Below are 18,878 nucleotides of genomic sequence, written 5' to 3'. Positions count from 1 at the left end.
AAAAATATAAACAGAAATTAATTGGTAGAAAGAAAGATAAAAATATACTTCAACAAACAATCAGTTTTTGAGAAGTCAGTTTACATCATTACACTAAATAATAAAAATATTTTAAACGTCAATTTATCTTTTTTTTGAATAAATCATGAAAATGAATATATTTGACCTTTCAGTTTAACGTATTTGAGATTTTTGAATAAATACCCGTTTAAATCTAATGTCTTATAAACGTTCTTAACCCGTCTAATTCTGATGCTAATTTCTCTAAAAATTCTTAAGATTTTATAATACAAGGGTTTAATGGGGTCCGCAGTGGTATATATAGGATTCAGTTGAGCAATTTTATATGATAATATCCCCCCTCGGAGCTATCAGACTCTAAAAAGGACTCACACCAATTTATAGAAAGTGGTTTAAGGGTGGTCCAAGTCGTCTTCACGCGATATCTCTTTAAAAATAAAAAACTATAATTTTTTTTTCTTTTCAAACCGATATTTTTACAAAATCATACATTAATGTAAAAAATACTTGGTTTTTATATTTGGTAGATTCCTGTAATGACCCATTTGCATATTGTATGCAGGTTTGGTTTGGTATAAATGGTTTGGTTGCCAGGGGGTGTATGTGCGGCTATGGATAGTTTGAAGGAATGTCACAAGATGTCGCCTTGCGTGTCGTAGAAGCGTGCCGTATCCGCCCTTTTCTGGCCAAAATCTCAAACACAAGAATGTCATTGATTATTTATGCATATTTCTGGTTAATCGTTTAGAATAATTTTAAACTGACGCACACACAATCATACGAACAAGTATGAAATAGTCAATATTTTTACATCGTAACAAATTTAAGAGTTACAAATCAAAACAACACATCCCGCGTACGGATTAAAATTCAGTTTAAACATATCTAAATTCTTGCGCTCCCATGGTGTTCCTTTTCTTTTTGCAAACTTTTATGAGTTTGAAAAGGTCTAAAGATCAACCCTTGTCACCTATACTTGAAGACGTTTAAACGTTTAATGCTCCCCCCCCCCTGGAACACTTTTTATAGGTGTCCCCTTGGAATCCTATTACAGGGCGCCTAGTCTAGAAAAGGGTTTAGGAGGTGTCCAATATCCTGTCGGTGTACCCTTGTAAATATATTTAGAACAGGTACTGTACTATACTGTACTGAATTTTACTGTACTGTACTGTACTGTACTGTACTGTACTGTACTGTACTGTACTGTACTGTACTGTTAGCTGTATGATGGTGTGTACATTTATATATAAAGTAAAGTAAAATTGTACAATCTCAATGTACATCTTGATCTCAATCTCCTACTTCCATATTAACAACAACAACAAAAATTGTTTTATCAGAGATTTTTTTAGTTGAACAATGTTGAACAATGTATTATCCCTTAACAGTATTTAGTTAACTGTGTAAATTTACAAGTTAAAAAAATAATTTCTCTGTTGTTATATATATATACATATTATGTATAAGATCCAACTAAAAGAACTTAATATTTTGGCAACACGCATGTCCCTTAAACACATTCCAACAATATACATACAGGCAGCTTCACAGGGTCTCCAACAATATGCATACAGGCAGCTGGACAGTAGACAGGGTGTTCAACAATATACATACCGGCAGCTGGACAGGGTGTTCAACAATATACATACAGGCAGCTGGACAGGGTGTTCAACAGAAATTAGTCGAAAAATGTCCCTAAATCTGACAAGAAGGGGTTTTCTTCAAAAAAGCAGAAAACTTAAGGTTTTTTCGAGGAAATTTAAACCTGGTATATATCTGATAAATCTGATATATAATGGACAAATTTACCAGAATTCTTCAACTTTTTGCAATTCTAGGTTTTTTTGTTCATTCCACAGTCATCTGTGTATCTTCTTAAAACATTCCTTTACTAATTCCTTGGAACCTCTTTGTTTCCTTTTCTAACTCCTTTAAATCTTGTTTGTCTTCATTTCCTAATTCGTTAAAATCTTCTTTATTTCCTAATTTCTTTAAATCATCTTCTTTTCCTAATTTATTTATACCTTTCTTGTTATTCTCTCCTAATCCCTTTAAAACTTTCTTGTTTTCTTTTCCTAATTCCATTATATTATGTTCTTTTCCTAATTTCATTATATCATGTTCTTTTCCTAATTCCATTATATTGTGTTCTTTTCTTAATTCTTTTGTACCTTAAATGTCTTACTTTCCTAATTCCTTTTATATCTTCTTTGTCTTCCTTTCCTGAATACTTTTTTATCGTTCTAATCGTTTTTTCCTAATTTCTTTGTATATGTCCCTTTCCTAACTCTTTAATATATTGTTTGCCGGTTTTCTCTAACTTTTGTTATACCTTCATTGTTCATACTATTTCCTAACTATTTCCTAACTTCATCTTATACTGTTTACACGGTTTTTGAATTTTAAATTTGGTTTTAAAATGTTTGTTTATCTTTTTTATTTCTTTTATCTCTCCTTTTTTCTTCTATCTCTCTTCTTCTATAGTTTTCTAAAACAGAAACTTTCGGTGCATGGTCCCTAAAAATTCTGATCTATATTTGAATGGTTGTCCCTAGTAAAGTTAACGGGTGGGAACTGTATAATGTTCTGTACTGAGGGGCGTGGCAGTTCTTTGTAAAGGATTGGCCACGCCTACCGGTGTTGCGCGACAATTTAGGCACTTTTTAACAAAAGAGCAGAGTATGATTCGTTACGCCCCTGGGATAGGGCCCCTTGAAATCCAAGGGACAGGGGGTGTCTTAAATATGGAAGAATTCGAGATGTTTTTTGCCTTTTCCATGCTTTTTGGGTTTAGTCAGATTCCCAGTTCAGACCCCCCCCCCCTTGGTACACTTGGTTGAGAGTATGTAGCCCCTGAGTACAAGCAACACAATTACAATCAAATTTAGCGATCATATGGTGGGACAAAGCTAATGTATAACAATATATCAGGGGTATAGCCATTTTAATTAAAGGGGGAATATGACAAACTTTTAAACTTTAAAAATATCTTTTTTTCAAATATTATGAAAGTTTAAAATATTTTCTCACTTTTTCCAAGTTTGATTATTTTTCCCCCTGCTAATGTTTGATGTAGCTTTTAACATTACTGAAGCGGGTACAATTGGTCTACAAAGCTTGCTTTTTGTCTGAAAACTACCATGAAATTCATATGCGGTAAAACCAGGCTTTTCATTCTTGGATGAAAATATGTTATACACCATGTTCAAACTGATTTACAGTGCTTACAACAGATACATCTATAAGAATGTGAAATGAACTGTACGCTTAATTTCAAGTGAGCCTCTATGCAAAGATAGCAATGTCGAATTCCCAACGGTACCCTTCAAAGCGTTGTCTGATCAAGTTTGAATTAGACTATAAAAGCTGTTTTTTTTTCACGTGTGGTTTCTCTGCAATTTATTTTATTTTTATTTTACAATTAAATTAACACGTTCTGCTTAACTTACTCTGACGTGTTGCAACTTTTTTTATTGGAAAAATTTGATTATAATATAATTACAAAGGTGTCAAATATAATTTTGTTCCTAATTATTATAATCAATATTCAATATAATATCTGGCAGGCAGAACTCATTTATTTAATTAAAAAGCGTAATATTGATATTATATTCAATCAAACAAAAAATCAAAAATAAATCAAAAATAAATGTATCGATTGCTATAAATTAGAATTTGATCGGTGACAAATATAAAGATAGATGAACAGTTAAAAATATAGAAACAAGATAGACAGATAGATAGAAAAAATGAAAAGGTAGGAAATTCAACGATACAGAAATAGATGGATAAATAGATGTAATACAGATAGATAGATAAATAGATGTAATACAGATAGATAGACAAATGAAAAGGCAAGAAAATTAAATAGACAGATATGGATAGATAGAAAGATATAGATATATATATAATAGAATAATGGAAATATTTATAAATAAAAAAGATGCAGAAAGAGAAATATCAAATTGATAGATTGAGCAAAATGAGGAAAATAGATAGATAGATAGATAGATAGATAGAGATGGAGAGATAGAAAGATAGATAGTAGATAGATGGAGAGAAAGATAGATAGATAGATAGATAGATAGATAGATAGATAAATAAATAACGCTAACTCATCCATCAAAATGTTATTAATCCTAAAATCTTGTCCAAAAAATCTTGTCTTGTTTATTTGTTTGTTTCTTTTCGTCTTCTGTTCTGAATGCCTAAGAATAGTTCAATGGTATTTACAGTATGTGTATGTGAATTTTTCACCTTTACCCTCCCTATTTTCACCCTCACTATATGATGTATGCTATACTTTGACTAAAAAATAAAAGATTTCTTTAAAAACTTTCAACCTTTGTAGTTCCACTAATATGAAAGCAGAAAAATCTGCGAAATCTTAAATTGCTTTTGTTTAATTGTGTATTTAGGTAAAATGTTTTATGTAAAATATACAATAAAAAGTAAAAAATTGACACTAAATCCCATTCTAAAATCTTAACTCTCTCTCTCTCCCTTTCTGTTCATATCTTTCCACGTTTCTTCAAACTGTTAATATTAATGATACAGCATGTTAAATATCTATCATTAATCGAAGGGGGTTAAAGAGGAGTAGAGGAAGGAAGGAAGGAAGGAGGGGGCTGATAAGCCTGGGGTGGGGGGGGGGGAGTAAACTGATCCATGCAGTTTTTACAGGCTCTAATGAACTAGACGATAAGAGAAGGGAAAGATATTAAGAATCTCACGTTTATGAAATTTTAAATTTGTTTCTGTAAAATATAGATATTTGATTTATATAACTACCTATCTACAGGAGCTTTAAAAATTATGTAAAATGGAAACACTTTTGTGGAAGGATTTTGTCGAAAACGTAATTTTAAAAAATTATTGTTTGTTCGTTAAAAAGTAGAGAAAGTTATTAAATCATATAATTTTTACGCCGCAATATTCTTTGACTAAGTAAATAAAAATTTCGAAAAAAGTTTAATTTTTTTAAAAGCACTCTAAACCTTGATTATATGAACTATGACGTTTATACAAAAACTGTTTAAATTTTCTTATCTTTTTTATGTTTATCTATTTTGAATATTTACAACGATTGTGGAGAAAAAGCTGTGTGTTTTGTCGCCTAGCAGTCTATCAAATCGGAATTTATTCTTAAATTCAAACTTTATTTTTGGTTTATACACATCGATTTGAAGAAACAGCAACTTTTAAAGATAATCTTGATTCTATATTTTTGATCAAATGATAAAATGATCGCCCAGAACTGATCGTCTTAAGCAAGGAAATTTCCATTCATGGAATCATTCATTTGGCGTACCGTCCCGGTTTGCCTTACATTGTCTGTAACCGTACTGTACAGTTTGATCTAGCTTATTAAAAGTCGGCCCGGTAATTGAAATAAACCGAAGTTTACAGTGAGTTTTGTTTACAAATAAAGTGTACTGCATTTTCTGGGAGAAATATAAACAATCTCAGTGCTTCTCAGGATGAGCTTTTAGTTTATGTTCCTCGATCCCAGAAAGTGCAGTACACATTATTTAGAACAAAGGCTTGTGAATTCCTGATTCATTTCTATGGTCTTAATCAAAAGTTAACGTTGAAAAAGAAAAACGTACTGCAGTTCATTGTAAACTCTGTTGTAAACAATGAATATGTGAGTTTCTTTGGTATATCTTCCTTGACTGATATAATTATTTCTTGAATTTTATTTAAAAATTTTACCTAAACTACATAATGACTAATTTAGGTGTGTCGTCTGACTTTTAACCCTTCCTTATATGATTATATTATCACCCTGTGCTGGTCACCATCTGTCGTTTACAAATTTTATCTATGTCGTCGGTCTGTTTGTTGGTCTTTTTGCTAATGTAGATTGTAGGAAAATAATCTGCAATAAGAGTTAATTAGCATGTTTTATATTTAGAACGCAGGGTGAGCCGGAAAAATCAAGCACTCATAATTCAACAAATTCCCCTGTTCCAATCTAAATGTTCTAAATGTAGATATGAAAACAGATAAAGATATGATACCGATAGATTAAAGATATAAACCTTGTTTTCATATTATTCGACTAATAACAAAGATAAGACGAGTATTAATGACGGTGTAAGATTATAAAAACTATTTCATGCTGGACATTAAGATTTGATAAGAAATATAGGCAGTTATATTAACAAAACATATGCTTTTATTATTTGTATGCAATTCTATAAAAAAGAAATAACAGTAATTCAATAAAAAAAATTATCAGTACAAAGCTAGGCACTTTTGTGTTGAATAACTATAATCCCATTCGCTTGATCTCGATATCTATGGTGGGCTGTTTTAAATCAGGCCGATTTAAACCAGCCCACCATGGATATCTATAATTATCAATAATAAATTTATCTGGTAACATATTATAAAACATATTTGTTCTTCCCAATAGATCTACAAAAAGAGAATCTCTGATTGAAAACATAAAAAATTCCAATTTAGCGTACATACAATTCACTTTAGTTCGACATGAAACATATTCCACCCTAAAACAACGCTGTGTTCGCCCAGCATACATCTAAAAATTAAAATGCTCGAACAAATAAACGTTTGTTTTTACCGTTTCATTGCATTTTACTTAAAAGTTTACCTTATACAAAATGCACTCATCAACATTTTTAATAAACTAGGCTTTTAGGGCCCTTCGCGCCCATCTTCTATTTAAAATGTGAACATGTTCTTTTTGTTTACATTTTAAAACAAAGAAGAAAAAAATTTTGCGGATTTTCAAGAATTTAAATTTTCTACAAAATTAAAAACCTTTAAAACACATTTTTTTAAATTTTTATCATTCATAAACCTTCCCTGTGGTCCCGTGATGTCCCACAAAAAATTTGGGCCCGATCGGTTCAGCCGTTTTGACGTTTATTGGATACAAACAAACAGACAGACAAGCCAAATTTATTTATAGATTTAATTTTTGGCAGTAAATTGTGTTGAATTAATCTTATAAACACTTTTAAGGGCAAACCATTATACTAATGCAACTCTAAATGCAACTAATGCATTTTTTGACATGTTAAATCTGTTGGGAAAGTACTAAATTTCGTAGACTTTTTCACAGCTACCCCCTGCCAAATAACGTTCTATAGTATTGTGTGTATTATCATTATTATTATTACATACTAATCTAAACTAAAAGGCTGCACCTAGAGCCTATAGTATATTGTGGGAAGAAGGATAAGAAAAATTATTGAATTGATTCTCAGTTGTAATCTAAACTGTTTTAGACTTTTTATCACGATGAACCTGTGAAAGAAATGCAAGTGAGGTCTCCACTGAAAAATGGCATGTCTCCGATAAAAAACACAGGGGTTTTCGAGAAGTTTCAAGTGTTCATACAACATCATTGTTTATAGCTTTTTCTTGGACACCCTGTAAAGGAGGTAAAGGAGAATGGGCTGGTAAGGATTGATAAAATGAAAGAAAAACAAAACCCTCGGTAGTATCGCATCGTGAGAATTCTACATTGAAAACTAGGACAGACAGACTGATATATAGATAACATGTGTTTATGGGTTATAGATAATTAGATAGACAAATATAGAAACAAAAACCTTGGAACTGTTCAGAACAGATTAGAAGTCTGAGACAGATAACTAGGAGTCAGGAGAAGATAGATTAATAGATAGATCAGTTTTACCGTGTATATTTAAACTAAGCTTTTCAATTCATGGGAACAAAAATTGGAAAAAAAGTGTTGGTTGCAACATCATTAATTTTCTAATATATAATTTACTTGTTGGTCTTGTCAGGGCCTTGTCTTTCCGTCAACCTGATGGGTATTGACAGGCGCAGGTTAGTCTGGAAAACGCGCCATTTTGCTGGAAATTATCCGTGCATTTTCAGGAAATTAGTTGCGGCATTCTATGCAGACCGGATACGGATAAATACCACGTGTCACTTCATTCTAGGGTAGCTGAGGAGGAGTAATTGTTGAAATGTCGCTTTAAAGTAAATAGTATATCCTGACCCCGTTGACAACACAACGCAACCTGGTGCTTGAGTTACTTAAGACACGATACAATTCAAATCTGTCTAGCTTTCTTATTCTAGACATATTAAAGCTTGTTCAAGTCATGATAAAATAAAGTAAAATATAATTTTACACTCGGCATGGTTGTCGTAAACTTGAAGACATGGCATCGTGACCCTATTCTGAATTATAAACATTGTTCACAATGTTAAACCAGAGATACGGCGTGTATAACAAATGGTTATGGAGTGGTACTGCGCGAATGCCGGGATACGGATCTATTCAGATCTCTTTATTGTAGTCGTCTTCATTTTATTACAATATCTGACAGTCACTAACATCCGTATCACGACCGAAAATCCAAGGTTTGCTGAATACACCAAGGGATATTTATGAATTATAGAATGTAATAAATACATTGATATGAAAAAGGAACTGTCAACCACGAGATGTATTATGAAGGATCCTAAGTAATGATACATCTACAAATATAAGACTTTTTATCAATTTTCTCAAACAGGGAAAAGAAGAATATCTGGGATAAAGTTTTCATATTTCCTTTACATTTTATAAAGGTTTAGGAAATAGAATTTCTAATTAAAAGATGTTATCATCATTTTTTCACCAATGATTTTTTCTATTACTATCTAGTTGCATTCATGAAATGAAGCGATACCAACCCTATTTTCATTACTTAAATTAAACCTGAAAAATCTGTATGTTTGAATTGAACACTAAGAAATGTATTCTATTTGCCTAAAATTGTGTGAACTGTACCCTGTCTGTTGACATGAATAAAATCTGTTTGAAATAAATTTTATGCGCGCCAATACCAATATATCTTCGGGACGGGTTGCATGAGTGCGTATGTGAGATTGTGTGCGCGCTTTTTGTACGTGTGTTTGTATTGTTGCTACGGAAAATGTGCGCGTTTCGCTGTGCATTGTGACTGTAAGCATCAAATTTTGAGTGTACTTACTTAGGGTAAAAAGTAAAAATCATTCTTCATTTTAAAATAAATGAATCTCGTTTTTATTTTTGAGTCCCCCCCAGTCGTTTGCCCCCCTGCTGGACCTCCCGGAGTTTAGGCTATATGTTGCCCCTGATGTATTGACTTTTGTTGGATAATTCCACCACAGGGGGTCTAGGGACTTAAAGAGGGGGCAGGGGGAAGGGATCAAACAAAATATTAATTTCACATATTTTGCCAGCTGCCCCGTGTAAATTAAGTAAAGAATGGTATCTATAAGTATATATAAGTTGTAATCTCTGTTTTTCTGTTTGTTTGTTCGTCTGATCAAAACTAAGAACCACTTGACCGATGTGCCTCAAATTTTTGTGAATACTTTTAAAGTTGAGTTAGTTGATTTTTCTAGCGAACGTTTTAAATCAGGCAAATCTGTGTTCCCAAGCTACCCAACAATTTTAATATAATCCAGTAATTTTAAGATTTACAAAAGTAAAGAAAATGGGTCGTATAAAAAACTTTATAAAAAATGGGTTTGGATGGGCTTGTGAGATGGGTAAATTTAGGGTAGGAAGCTTCGAGGTAGGAAGGTTTACTTATATTTGCAATTTATTAGATTTAATTAACAATATGGATCGTTAAAAACAACTTGAAATTAACCAAATCTTTTCACATTTAATTAGTGTTTTATTACATTTCATGACTTTAAAGAAGATATTATCCGAAATATTTAAATACTTTTAGTGCAGCAATAAAAATATTAAATCTGTATTAAATATTCAAAATGTACAATGCAAAATTGTACAATGTACACGTACGAGTGGGCTAGATTTTGAAATAAGTGGTACATCAGTGATATGAGTACTGTACATGAGAGGGTGAATACTGTACAAAAGTGGGGTGACTACTACTATACATAATTGGGGTGAATACTGTACATAAGTAGGATGAATACCGTACATAATTGTAACTGTATATAAACTTAAAATAAAATAAAAAACTAATACTTGTTATTTTTAGACTGGAGGATACAGTGGTATGAAGGAGGGTGGAGGAGAGATGGGTTGGCCGTCTGGAGGTCTCTCTGGAGGCCTGACCTCGGCTTATTATTCATACGATCACCCTTCTTTAGCTGCATATGGGTAAACAAGTTTATCAAATTAATTAAAGAGATTGTCTTGGTAATTTCAAGTGTCCTTCCGGCCAACATTAAAAGAAAAAGAACCTGGCCGATTTACAGTGGTACAGTAACCTTCTTATCTCATCTGAGTAACAAAATTCTTCTAGCTTCAACGGTGTTTAATTCTGGCGATCTCCTTCACCGTTTCTGCAGTAGAAATCTGCAAGTCAATTCTACAGAGAACCCATAGTTAAAAATGATCTATAAATAGAGAGGGTAACGTTGAATTCCCTTTTATAAAGATATACCCTTGAAATACCCTCTTCATTTCAGTATTATGCCCTCCCCCCCTTTACCTTGTAACCCCCCCCCCCGCCTACAGTATTATGTAATCCCCCCTCTCCAATTGAACTACATATGTATGATCTGATAACCCCCTGTATGCATAGAATATTTTAATATTTTACAATTATATTCAAATATTAATATGATACATGATAACAATTTTGTCTAATTCTGTATTCCCATATCTTTTAGTGATAATACAAAATCAAAGAACTTAATTTTTGCAAAAAATAAAATTCTTTAATTTTTCAAATTGTGAATTCTGTTATATCAAATAGGCATATTTGAAATATCAAAAATGTACACCATCAGGTTGAAAAAGTACAGGGATTAGAAAATTTGAGTTTGAGGCAAAATTAATGAAAAATTGCTAAAATTTGTTGTTACATTTTTTTTACCCCTTCACTAAAAAACGGTTCAAAAACAATCATCGGTTGGGGAAAAAGAAATGGGGGGGAGGTACATTCAAAAGAACAATAAATAAAGGCCCAGTTTCACACTGTAAATTAGGCTTATCTAGAGTTAATGGAGTTTATGACCCCTTTAACGAATCATTTGTTTTCATAACAATTGTGAAACGGGATTAAAATGCCTAAAATGGGCCTTTTGATGACATACTTAGCAACTATTGTTTAAATATTTTACCTAATTAACAAGATTTCCTGCACAAGCATTGTTCAAAACCATCCCGCCATAAATACGTGGATTTACAACGTTTTAAACATTTTTCATGAATTTCCGTTAAAAATGCCCGAGTATCCCTGCCTTTCATTGGTCGACAACCTGACGCGGCGCATTGGCGCTAAAAAGGGTGAAAAGAGCGCGGCCTTTACACCTGTACGCGCACGTAGGGTAATTGTTGTTTGAGGAATCTACAAATGTGCAAATTGGACACATTTTACACTAATTCCCATGGTCTTAGCAAGCATATGCATTATTTATTTGACAAATGAAGTGATATTTCTCTTTTCCCTTTGCATTTGCACACAAAGGATAAGTTAGCTTTATACTTCTGATTATATTGTTTGGACAAAATGTAACAAGCCCATGAACATGATATGAAAATGTAAATTAACATTTAACATGATCATCAAGGGCGTATACAGAAATAAATGTAGGGGGGGGGCAAGATTTGCAAAAAAAATTTTTTGCCCCCCCCCTAGGAGCTCCTAGGGGGGGGGCAAAATTCGAACTGTAAATTCATAACACTTGGCGCGCTTCTTGGATATCAGGCATAAGTATAAGATACTTAAAAGGCACACATACAGTCCAAATAATTACCTTCTAAGCATTGTTTCTAAAAAAATCGACATTTTATTATACTTTTATAGGTATATTTAGTATTTAAACTANCCTACCCCTCTTTTTGAAATTTCAAAAAAAATCGGATTTCGGATTTCTTGCCACTTACTTATCACTGGTAAACGACAACCTGCCAAAAATCGCCATTAGTAGAATTATTATTGCATTATTATATATTATTATATATCAATAAAAACTAATGATATTAATTCTACAGTAGATTAATGCATTATTCATGTTAACATATGTTGACTAATTTATTATTAAAACTTTTTATTCCCATTAATGTTTTGATTCAGTGTACAAATGTATATCAGTCAATCAATCAATCAATCCATCATGGCGTCAGTCAATAAATCCACCGCCCTACATCAGATATTTATATTCCCACCAAACCCAGGCATGCAATCCAGGCAGTCAGAGGACTTTCATTCATTTTCACACCCTCACAAACACGTACGATACATAANTTTCCTTCTATTTGTTTTAGAAAAATATATACAGGGTGCTCCCCCCCCCCTGTGCATGTGCGCATAGGACAAGAAAAATACAACAAAAATACAACATTGAAATAAGATTCAACTCTGTTGTATCAATTTTTTAATGCAACTATTTCAATAGAAAAATATCTATAAATTGACGATAAAACTCAGTTATTTTATATCGCATGCTTTGATTTCGACTCTTGTGACATATTGCAAATAATATTATCGTCAATTTCAAGTTTTTAAAAAAAGCATTAGTAAAATTTTGTTGATTATGGAAGAATTCTGTTTCGCAATGCAAAAATGTTGCAAATTTTAATGATTGAAAACTGCATAAACTGTACACTGTACAACTGTAAAACAGTTTGAATATATATCTTCCTTAGCTTTGAGTTTAAAATGTTTTAAAATGATTTCCAAAATGCCGGATTCTCCTAATGATGATTAGTCTGTGAAACCATTAATCATAATTACACCCTATGGCCAGGGGTAAAACAAACCGACAAAATACAAGGTTTAAAAATTTGTAAGACTTTTAAAAACTTTTTTCGGGAAAATTTTGTAAAGATAAAAAAACTTAATCGACTTTTATTAAATAGAATTGTGTTATTGGAACACAGGGGTATACGTAGTAATTACACATTTGCATAATTTACATAGATTTATCCCGGTTATTATCTATTCACCCATCAAAACCAAACTATAGGGGTCGTGCAGGGTCCAAATATACAAAAACAGTACGAAAAAAAATGCTATTTGGGTGCGGGCTGGGTTCAATTATCAAGTGTGTCTACGGAATGATTAAGAACCTGCACTGGTTTAATTTAATCAATGGTATAATAGATGGAGCAGCATTGTCAAAGAGAGGTTTGCTGTGAAATGTATCATACATGTACAAAAGCCTTTTTAAGTATACACGCTTGCACAATGTATTGTACAATGTACGTACATGTCTTTAAGAAGAAATTTGTAAAAGTGTATACGGTATGTACCTGATCCAATCAGGGTTCGGTCATGTGTTTGTTGTCAATTCTGAACCAATAGAAATAGAATGGTGGTAACATCTATCTTTCTATCTATCTCATTATCCAATCAGAGTTATGAATCCTTCAATCGGTGCTATCAGTAAATGGAAATATTTACTTCTACTGAAACTATAATGATATTTTGTATTAAGCCCGGAAAATCACAAAATATTGTTGCATAAATACTATTGGGAATTAGGAAAGATACAGGGTTCCGGTTACCCACAAGGAAGAGACGACTATACGGAATTTATAATGTCTGTTTCCTTATATTAATGATTACCTGCAGCTGTAAACTTGTTTCTTTCTTTTTCCAATCATTAAATCATCCATTAAAAGAATATATTCAAGGAAAATTATTTAATTCAACCTTAAGAATAATTTGTTTAAAGATTTTTAGGTCGTCTTTACAGTCTCATCCTGTGTGGGTAATCCTGCATGATTTTTCAAAAGTTTTGAAATCAATTATTGTGGCGTGTAATTGCTAATTTTGAATACGGAAACGTTTTTTCGTCATTAATCATAAAGTATTTCTATTAGATTTACGTTCCCCCTAATCATCCCCCCCCCCTTCCGCGACCCAACCACTTCGTAGAAATAAATCTATTAAATCTATTAAATCTATTACAAAAAGTTCAGCTTTATTCCATTTGTTGTCATCTGCAAACAGATCACAAGTTGAAAAACAAGATTTTAAAGTTTATTTAAATCAAAAGTTTAATTTTACCGCTCCAGAAATAAGAACAATCGTGGCTTAAGTGAGAAATACAAAATTCATAGAATTATGGCTTGTATAAAAATCACATTATGTTTTCTGTCGGTTGCATGTGATTTTCAGCTTTTTTACATTTTTACATTATTTTTTTGATTTCGATGTTTTTTACATCTCTTTACTGCTGAAAAGAGTAAACATAGATAATCTCAGATCAAACCCGACTTCAAAATTTCCACTGACTGTTATTAAACTTTGAAAATAAATTCAGGTGAGTACGTGGTTTGCTAATGCACGAAGACGACTGAAGAAGGAGAATAAGATGACCTGGGAGCCTAAGAACAAGTTGGATGATGATGATGTCGATGTATCGGATGATGATGACAAAGATGACTTTAGAGATGACAAAACAGGTTGGCGCCATTTTATTTAGCTATTTTTGAAAAATCTAAATTGAGCTATTTTGAACAGGTTCTTTACAAATTTCTAGAATTTTTACTTAAAAAATATAAACATGAAAAATTGCTATTTAATTAAGTTTTAGGTTTTAAAGTTAATTGTATCACGAAAAGGGGTTACTACTTGAATTCGTATTTATCCATTTGGGTTTTATATTTGAGTAGATATACACTGGGTTAAATTTGGTAGATATAGCCCTCAATTCATATTTGAGTCTATCCATTCACTGTTTTTTTTTCTTAAATGATCTCCCATCCGGTTTTAAATTTGAGTAGATATCCTGTTGGACTTATATTTGAGTAGATATCCCCTCTTCCCCAGGTTTTATCAGTCAACTTTGTCAATTCTCCCCTCCCCTCCACTTCTCTAATTAACAACTAGAAGATTTCCTAAAATTTTACTTTTTCGCCCATTAAAAGCTTAATGTGTTCGGACAAAGGCCGTAAATTTGATGTTGAGGAGCTGGAGACCTGAACGCGGGGATAATTGGACAAAATGGCGGCCAGTCTAGGCGCCATCTTGATTTTCCTTCATGAAGTTGTAAACCTGGAAAACCTATGTATAGATGCAGCGCAAATACTTTAAAAAATAAGTTTACAAATGGGGAGCAGGCAGACGCCGCACCAGGGTTAGGGCTCGACACAAATTATACCAATTTTAAGGGAAAGGGTAAACTGAGGGAACGTTTAAGTTTAACTACAACGCAAAGGCAAGTTCTCACACATAAAAGATAAATTATTCACTTTTTAAACTTGGACAATTTAGGGAACCATACAATTAAGAAACAGCCTTTTTAAATCCTCAACAGCCTAATTTTCATGCTTCAACGTACAATGCGAGTTTAAATATTTCGGGAAAATAAACAAAACAGACATTTCTAAAAATGTTTTATGAAAGAATCTTTTTTTCAGTTTTAGGAGATGAAGGACTGCGGCGGGAGATGGCTAGGGATGACAAGGAGGAGAAGGAGGGTATCCCTTTACCCCCCAGCAAACCAAAGATCTGGTCCATGGCGGAACTTGCCGTTTGTAAAACTCCGCCGCCAGGGTCCGCCCAAAATTGGCAGGCCCTACAAAATGGATTTTCTCTTGATCCGTCCCTCCGCCAAAATCCAGCCATGTCTGTCCCGGCTTTAAGGCCAAACCTGTTTATGGGTCAGGGACGGGAGTATGCAGGTATGGAAACCAAGCTAAACTCAGGACTCGGGGCGGAGGATACGCCTCCTCAGACTCCGCCCAACAATATGAAACTTGGTCTGGCTCAGCACAATGTGATAGCCCTGAACCCCCAGCAGGCCTACCAGGCCTACCAAGGCCATTATACAGGCAGTTCAATGCACTATACAGACAATACTAAACTAGAACATCATCAACAGTATGATGGAATGAGTATGGCGGAGGATTGCTTCAACAGTTGAATACAATCTAATGAGCTAAAATCAACATGAAATCATCCGCTGATTTTTCTCTGTGTTTTACACAGAGAATTCTGTAAAAAGTTAGCGAACACCCGCCTGGGACAGCTTATATAGCTGGTTTCGTCTAAAACTCGTCGTCATCTTGCCCCGGATTTAAATCGGCTGATTTAGTCTCGATTTCCCCGCCATCTTGCCTTAAATGCAAATATCAAGTCAATGGAAAGGTGCCAAAAGAGCATAAATAATGTATACTTTATGTTAGTGTGTAAGTCCAAAATGTTTGCCATTATTCCATAAAAAAAACATCACGTATAAAGCAGGCCGGCACATCAGTATAAAGTATACAAGATAATTGCTCAATATATTTTACAATGCAGTAAATTGCATTTAGTAAAAATCTAAATTTATGCAGTTAACTTAAGAATATTTTGATGTAACTAAATGTATAAATATGTATTACAAAAACGTAAAACGAGTCTCAAAATAGTCCTAACAAATTCGTGTTTATAACATTTACAAAAAGGGACCAAATGTTAGAATATGAAACTATGCTCCCCAGGATGAATTTTTACTGTGCATAAAATTCTAACTTTTATTTTAATTTTAATCAAATTGATGGTTTAAGGGTGGACATTAAACAAAATTAATTCTTTCAAAATCCTCATAAATTTCACGATAAACCAAAATATCCACATTTAAAGTAAATTAAACATAAAAATGTCGCCCTGTCACGCATCCAACTCAAAGTTTTGAATAATAAAACAAAGTTCAATATGGTGTTGTTTTACTTTTCAAATTTAATCTCTTTAATTTCTTAGTCTTTTGCGACTGAGTGCCATTTATGAATGAATTTCTAGGTGCCATATTTGTTTTTGTTTGTTTATGTTTAAACCGTGTTTTAGAATGCTATGAAACGTATAAATAAGAAAAGTTTAATTTAAAGATTAATCATGTTTAAAAGAACTGTATAGACTGCTAAACTCCGTTCCAATTTAGAAAATATTTAAAAATATTTTTTTAAACACCGGTGTTTAATAATATCAACGTATCCATAGTTTTAAGTTGCTTAAATTGTAAAGTTACCTTTTTAATGTGTTTTGTGAACGTTTTTTAACTTTTTACCAGTGTTAAATGTTGTCATTTCTTCCTTGAAAATCTAGGAGATTATCTCATGTGTGAACTGTATTGTACAGTGTACATTGTACAGTGTACATTGTACAGTGTACATTGTACAGTGTACATTGTACAGTGTACATTGTACAGTGTACATTGTACAGTGTACATTGTTAATATTTTATGTAATTTTTTAGCTTCAAGTCTTTCTAACGCTAAAGCATCCAACTTTCTGCCCCCCCCCCCCCCCCTCCCATAAAAATGTCACTTTTTTCGAATTGTAAATTTAAAAATTTTGTTTTTTTAAAAACAATAATATTTATTTATCTGATAGTATGTTTGTTAATTAACCTAATTATCGAATCCCTTAGAAAAATATGTATCCAACTAAAAGCTTTACTTAGTAGAAAACCTAGTTAAGTTAAAAATAAATCAATTAATAAACCATTTTGAAATTATTTTATTTTATTTTATTTCATCAAAAAAAAAACAACATTAAACTTGAAAAATTGAACATGATATCTTCAAACAAATCGTTTAAAAGCATTTAAAAAAGGTGTTTAGTTTTTAAAAATGCAAAAAAACATGATCATATGTTTTGAAAATATGCACCTTTCATTCGGCCATCATATCATTAATTTGAATAAAACACCCTGTATAAATATACAGGGTATCTAATACCCATCTTGATGTTTCTTTATGTCCTCAGAACCCATTAAGCAGTGTTTAGAGATGTAAAATCTTTGTTTTGAGTTCTAAGTATTTATAGGCTGTAGCTGCCTTGTTTTTCTTGCAGGAGAAGTTCCTTTCAACATGCATACATAGATACATACTTCAACATACATACATAGATAAGTCCTTTCAACATACATACATACATAGATGCATCCTTTCAACATACATACATAGATACATCCTTTCAACATACATACATAGATAAACCTTTCAACATACATCCATCCTTTCTTTATATACCTAAATATATTCTTTCTTTTCTCATTTCCTTTCGCTATTCCAGAGCTTTTCAGTTCAAGTTATTCCATTTTTATCCTACTTTCTCATTGTCTGAGTTTTCATCTAATAAAAAACTTTCTTCTTCATGGTCTTATTTCTTAAATCCATATCGAGTGAGGGAGGGGATCAAGGCAAGGGGGGGAGTAGGAGCAGAGGAGGAGGGAGGGAGGGAGGGGATCAAGGCAAGGGGGGGAGTAGGAGCAGAGGAGGAGGGAGGGAGGAAGGGGATCAAGGCAAGGGGTCACTAAATTAATTGCTTGTCTGAATATAAAATAACATTTTAGAGTTACAAAGCAACAATATTTCACTTCATACATCACTTTCAACATACATACATAGATACATCCTTTCAACATACATACATAGATACATCCTTTCAACATACATACATAGATACATCCTTTCAACATACATACATAGATACATCCTTTCAACATACATACATAGATACATCCTTTCAACATACATACATAGATACGTCCTTTCATCCTACATATATATAAACGTTCTTTCAAATACATACAAAGATACGTCCTTTCAACATACATACATAGATACGTTCTTTCAAATACATACATAGATACGTCCTTTAACATACATACATAGATACATCCTTTCAACATACATACATAGATACATCCTTTCAACATAGATACATCCTTTCAACATACATACATACATAGATCCATCCTTTCAACATACATACATAGATCCGTCCTTTCAACATACATACATACATAGATACGTCCTTTCAACATACATATATAGATACTTACTTTCAACATACATACATAGATACGTCCTTTCAACATACATACATAGATACGTCCTTTCAACATACATACATAGATACATCCTTTCAACATACATACATAGATACATCCTTTCAACAT

The 18,878-nt window shown here is 32.5% G+C and overlaps 2 protein-coding genes across 3 annotated transcripts in view; both read left to right on the top strand.

Moving 5' to 3' along the window:
- LOC111709684 (homeobox protein araucan) overlaps nt 1–10,269 on the top strand; it is a 36,677-nt gene extending 26,408 nt beyond the window's left edge. Inside the window, exon 3 of one of the 2 annotated variants that reach the window (XM_023483549.1) lies at nt 10,014–10,269. In XM_023483549.1, the coding sequence (XP_023339317.1) occupies nt 10,014–10,139 (126 nt within the window). In that variant the 3' untranslated portion in view covers nt 10,140–10,269. The remainder of the gene's footprint in view (nt 1–10,013) is intronic. The other variant, XM_023483550.1, reaches the window with a different exon arrangement.
- Nucleotides 10,270–11,205: 936 nt separating this feature from the next.
- LOC111709674 (homeobox protein araucan) lies at nt 11,206–16,190 on the top strand. The gene is made up of 3 exons (XM_023483498.1): nt 11,206–11,310; nt 14,254–14,395; nt 15,353–16,190. The coding sequence occupies exons 1-3, from the start codon at nt 11,206–11,208 to the stop codon at nt 15,856–15,858; spliced, it is 753 nt and encodes a 250-aa protein (XP_023339266.1). The 3' UTR covers nt 15,859–16,190.
- Nucleotides 16,191–18,878: the final 2,688 nt, after the last annotated feature.

This window comes from Eurytemora carolleeae, unplaced genomic scaffold, assembly GCF_000591075.1.
Source record: "Eurytemora carolleeae unplaced genomic scaffold, Eaff_2.0 scaffold662, whole genome shotgun sequence".
Classification (NCBI taxonomy): Eukaryota; Metazoa; Arthropoda; class Copepoda; order Calanoida; family Temoridae; genus Eurytemora; species Eurytemora carolleeae.
This window is presented reverse-complemented; position numbering and strand designations above follow the sequence as displayed.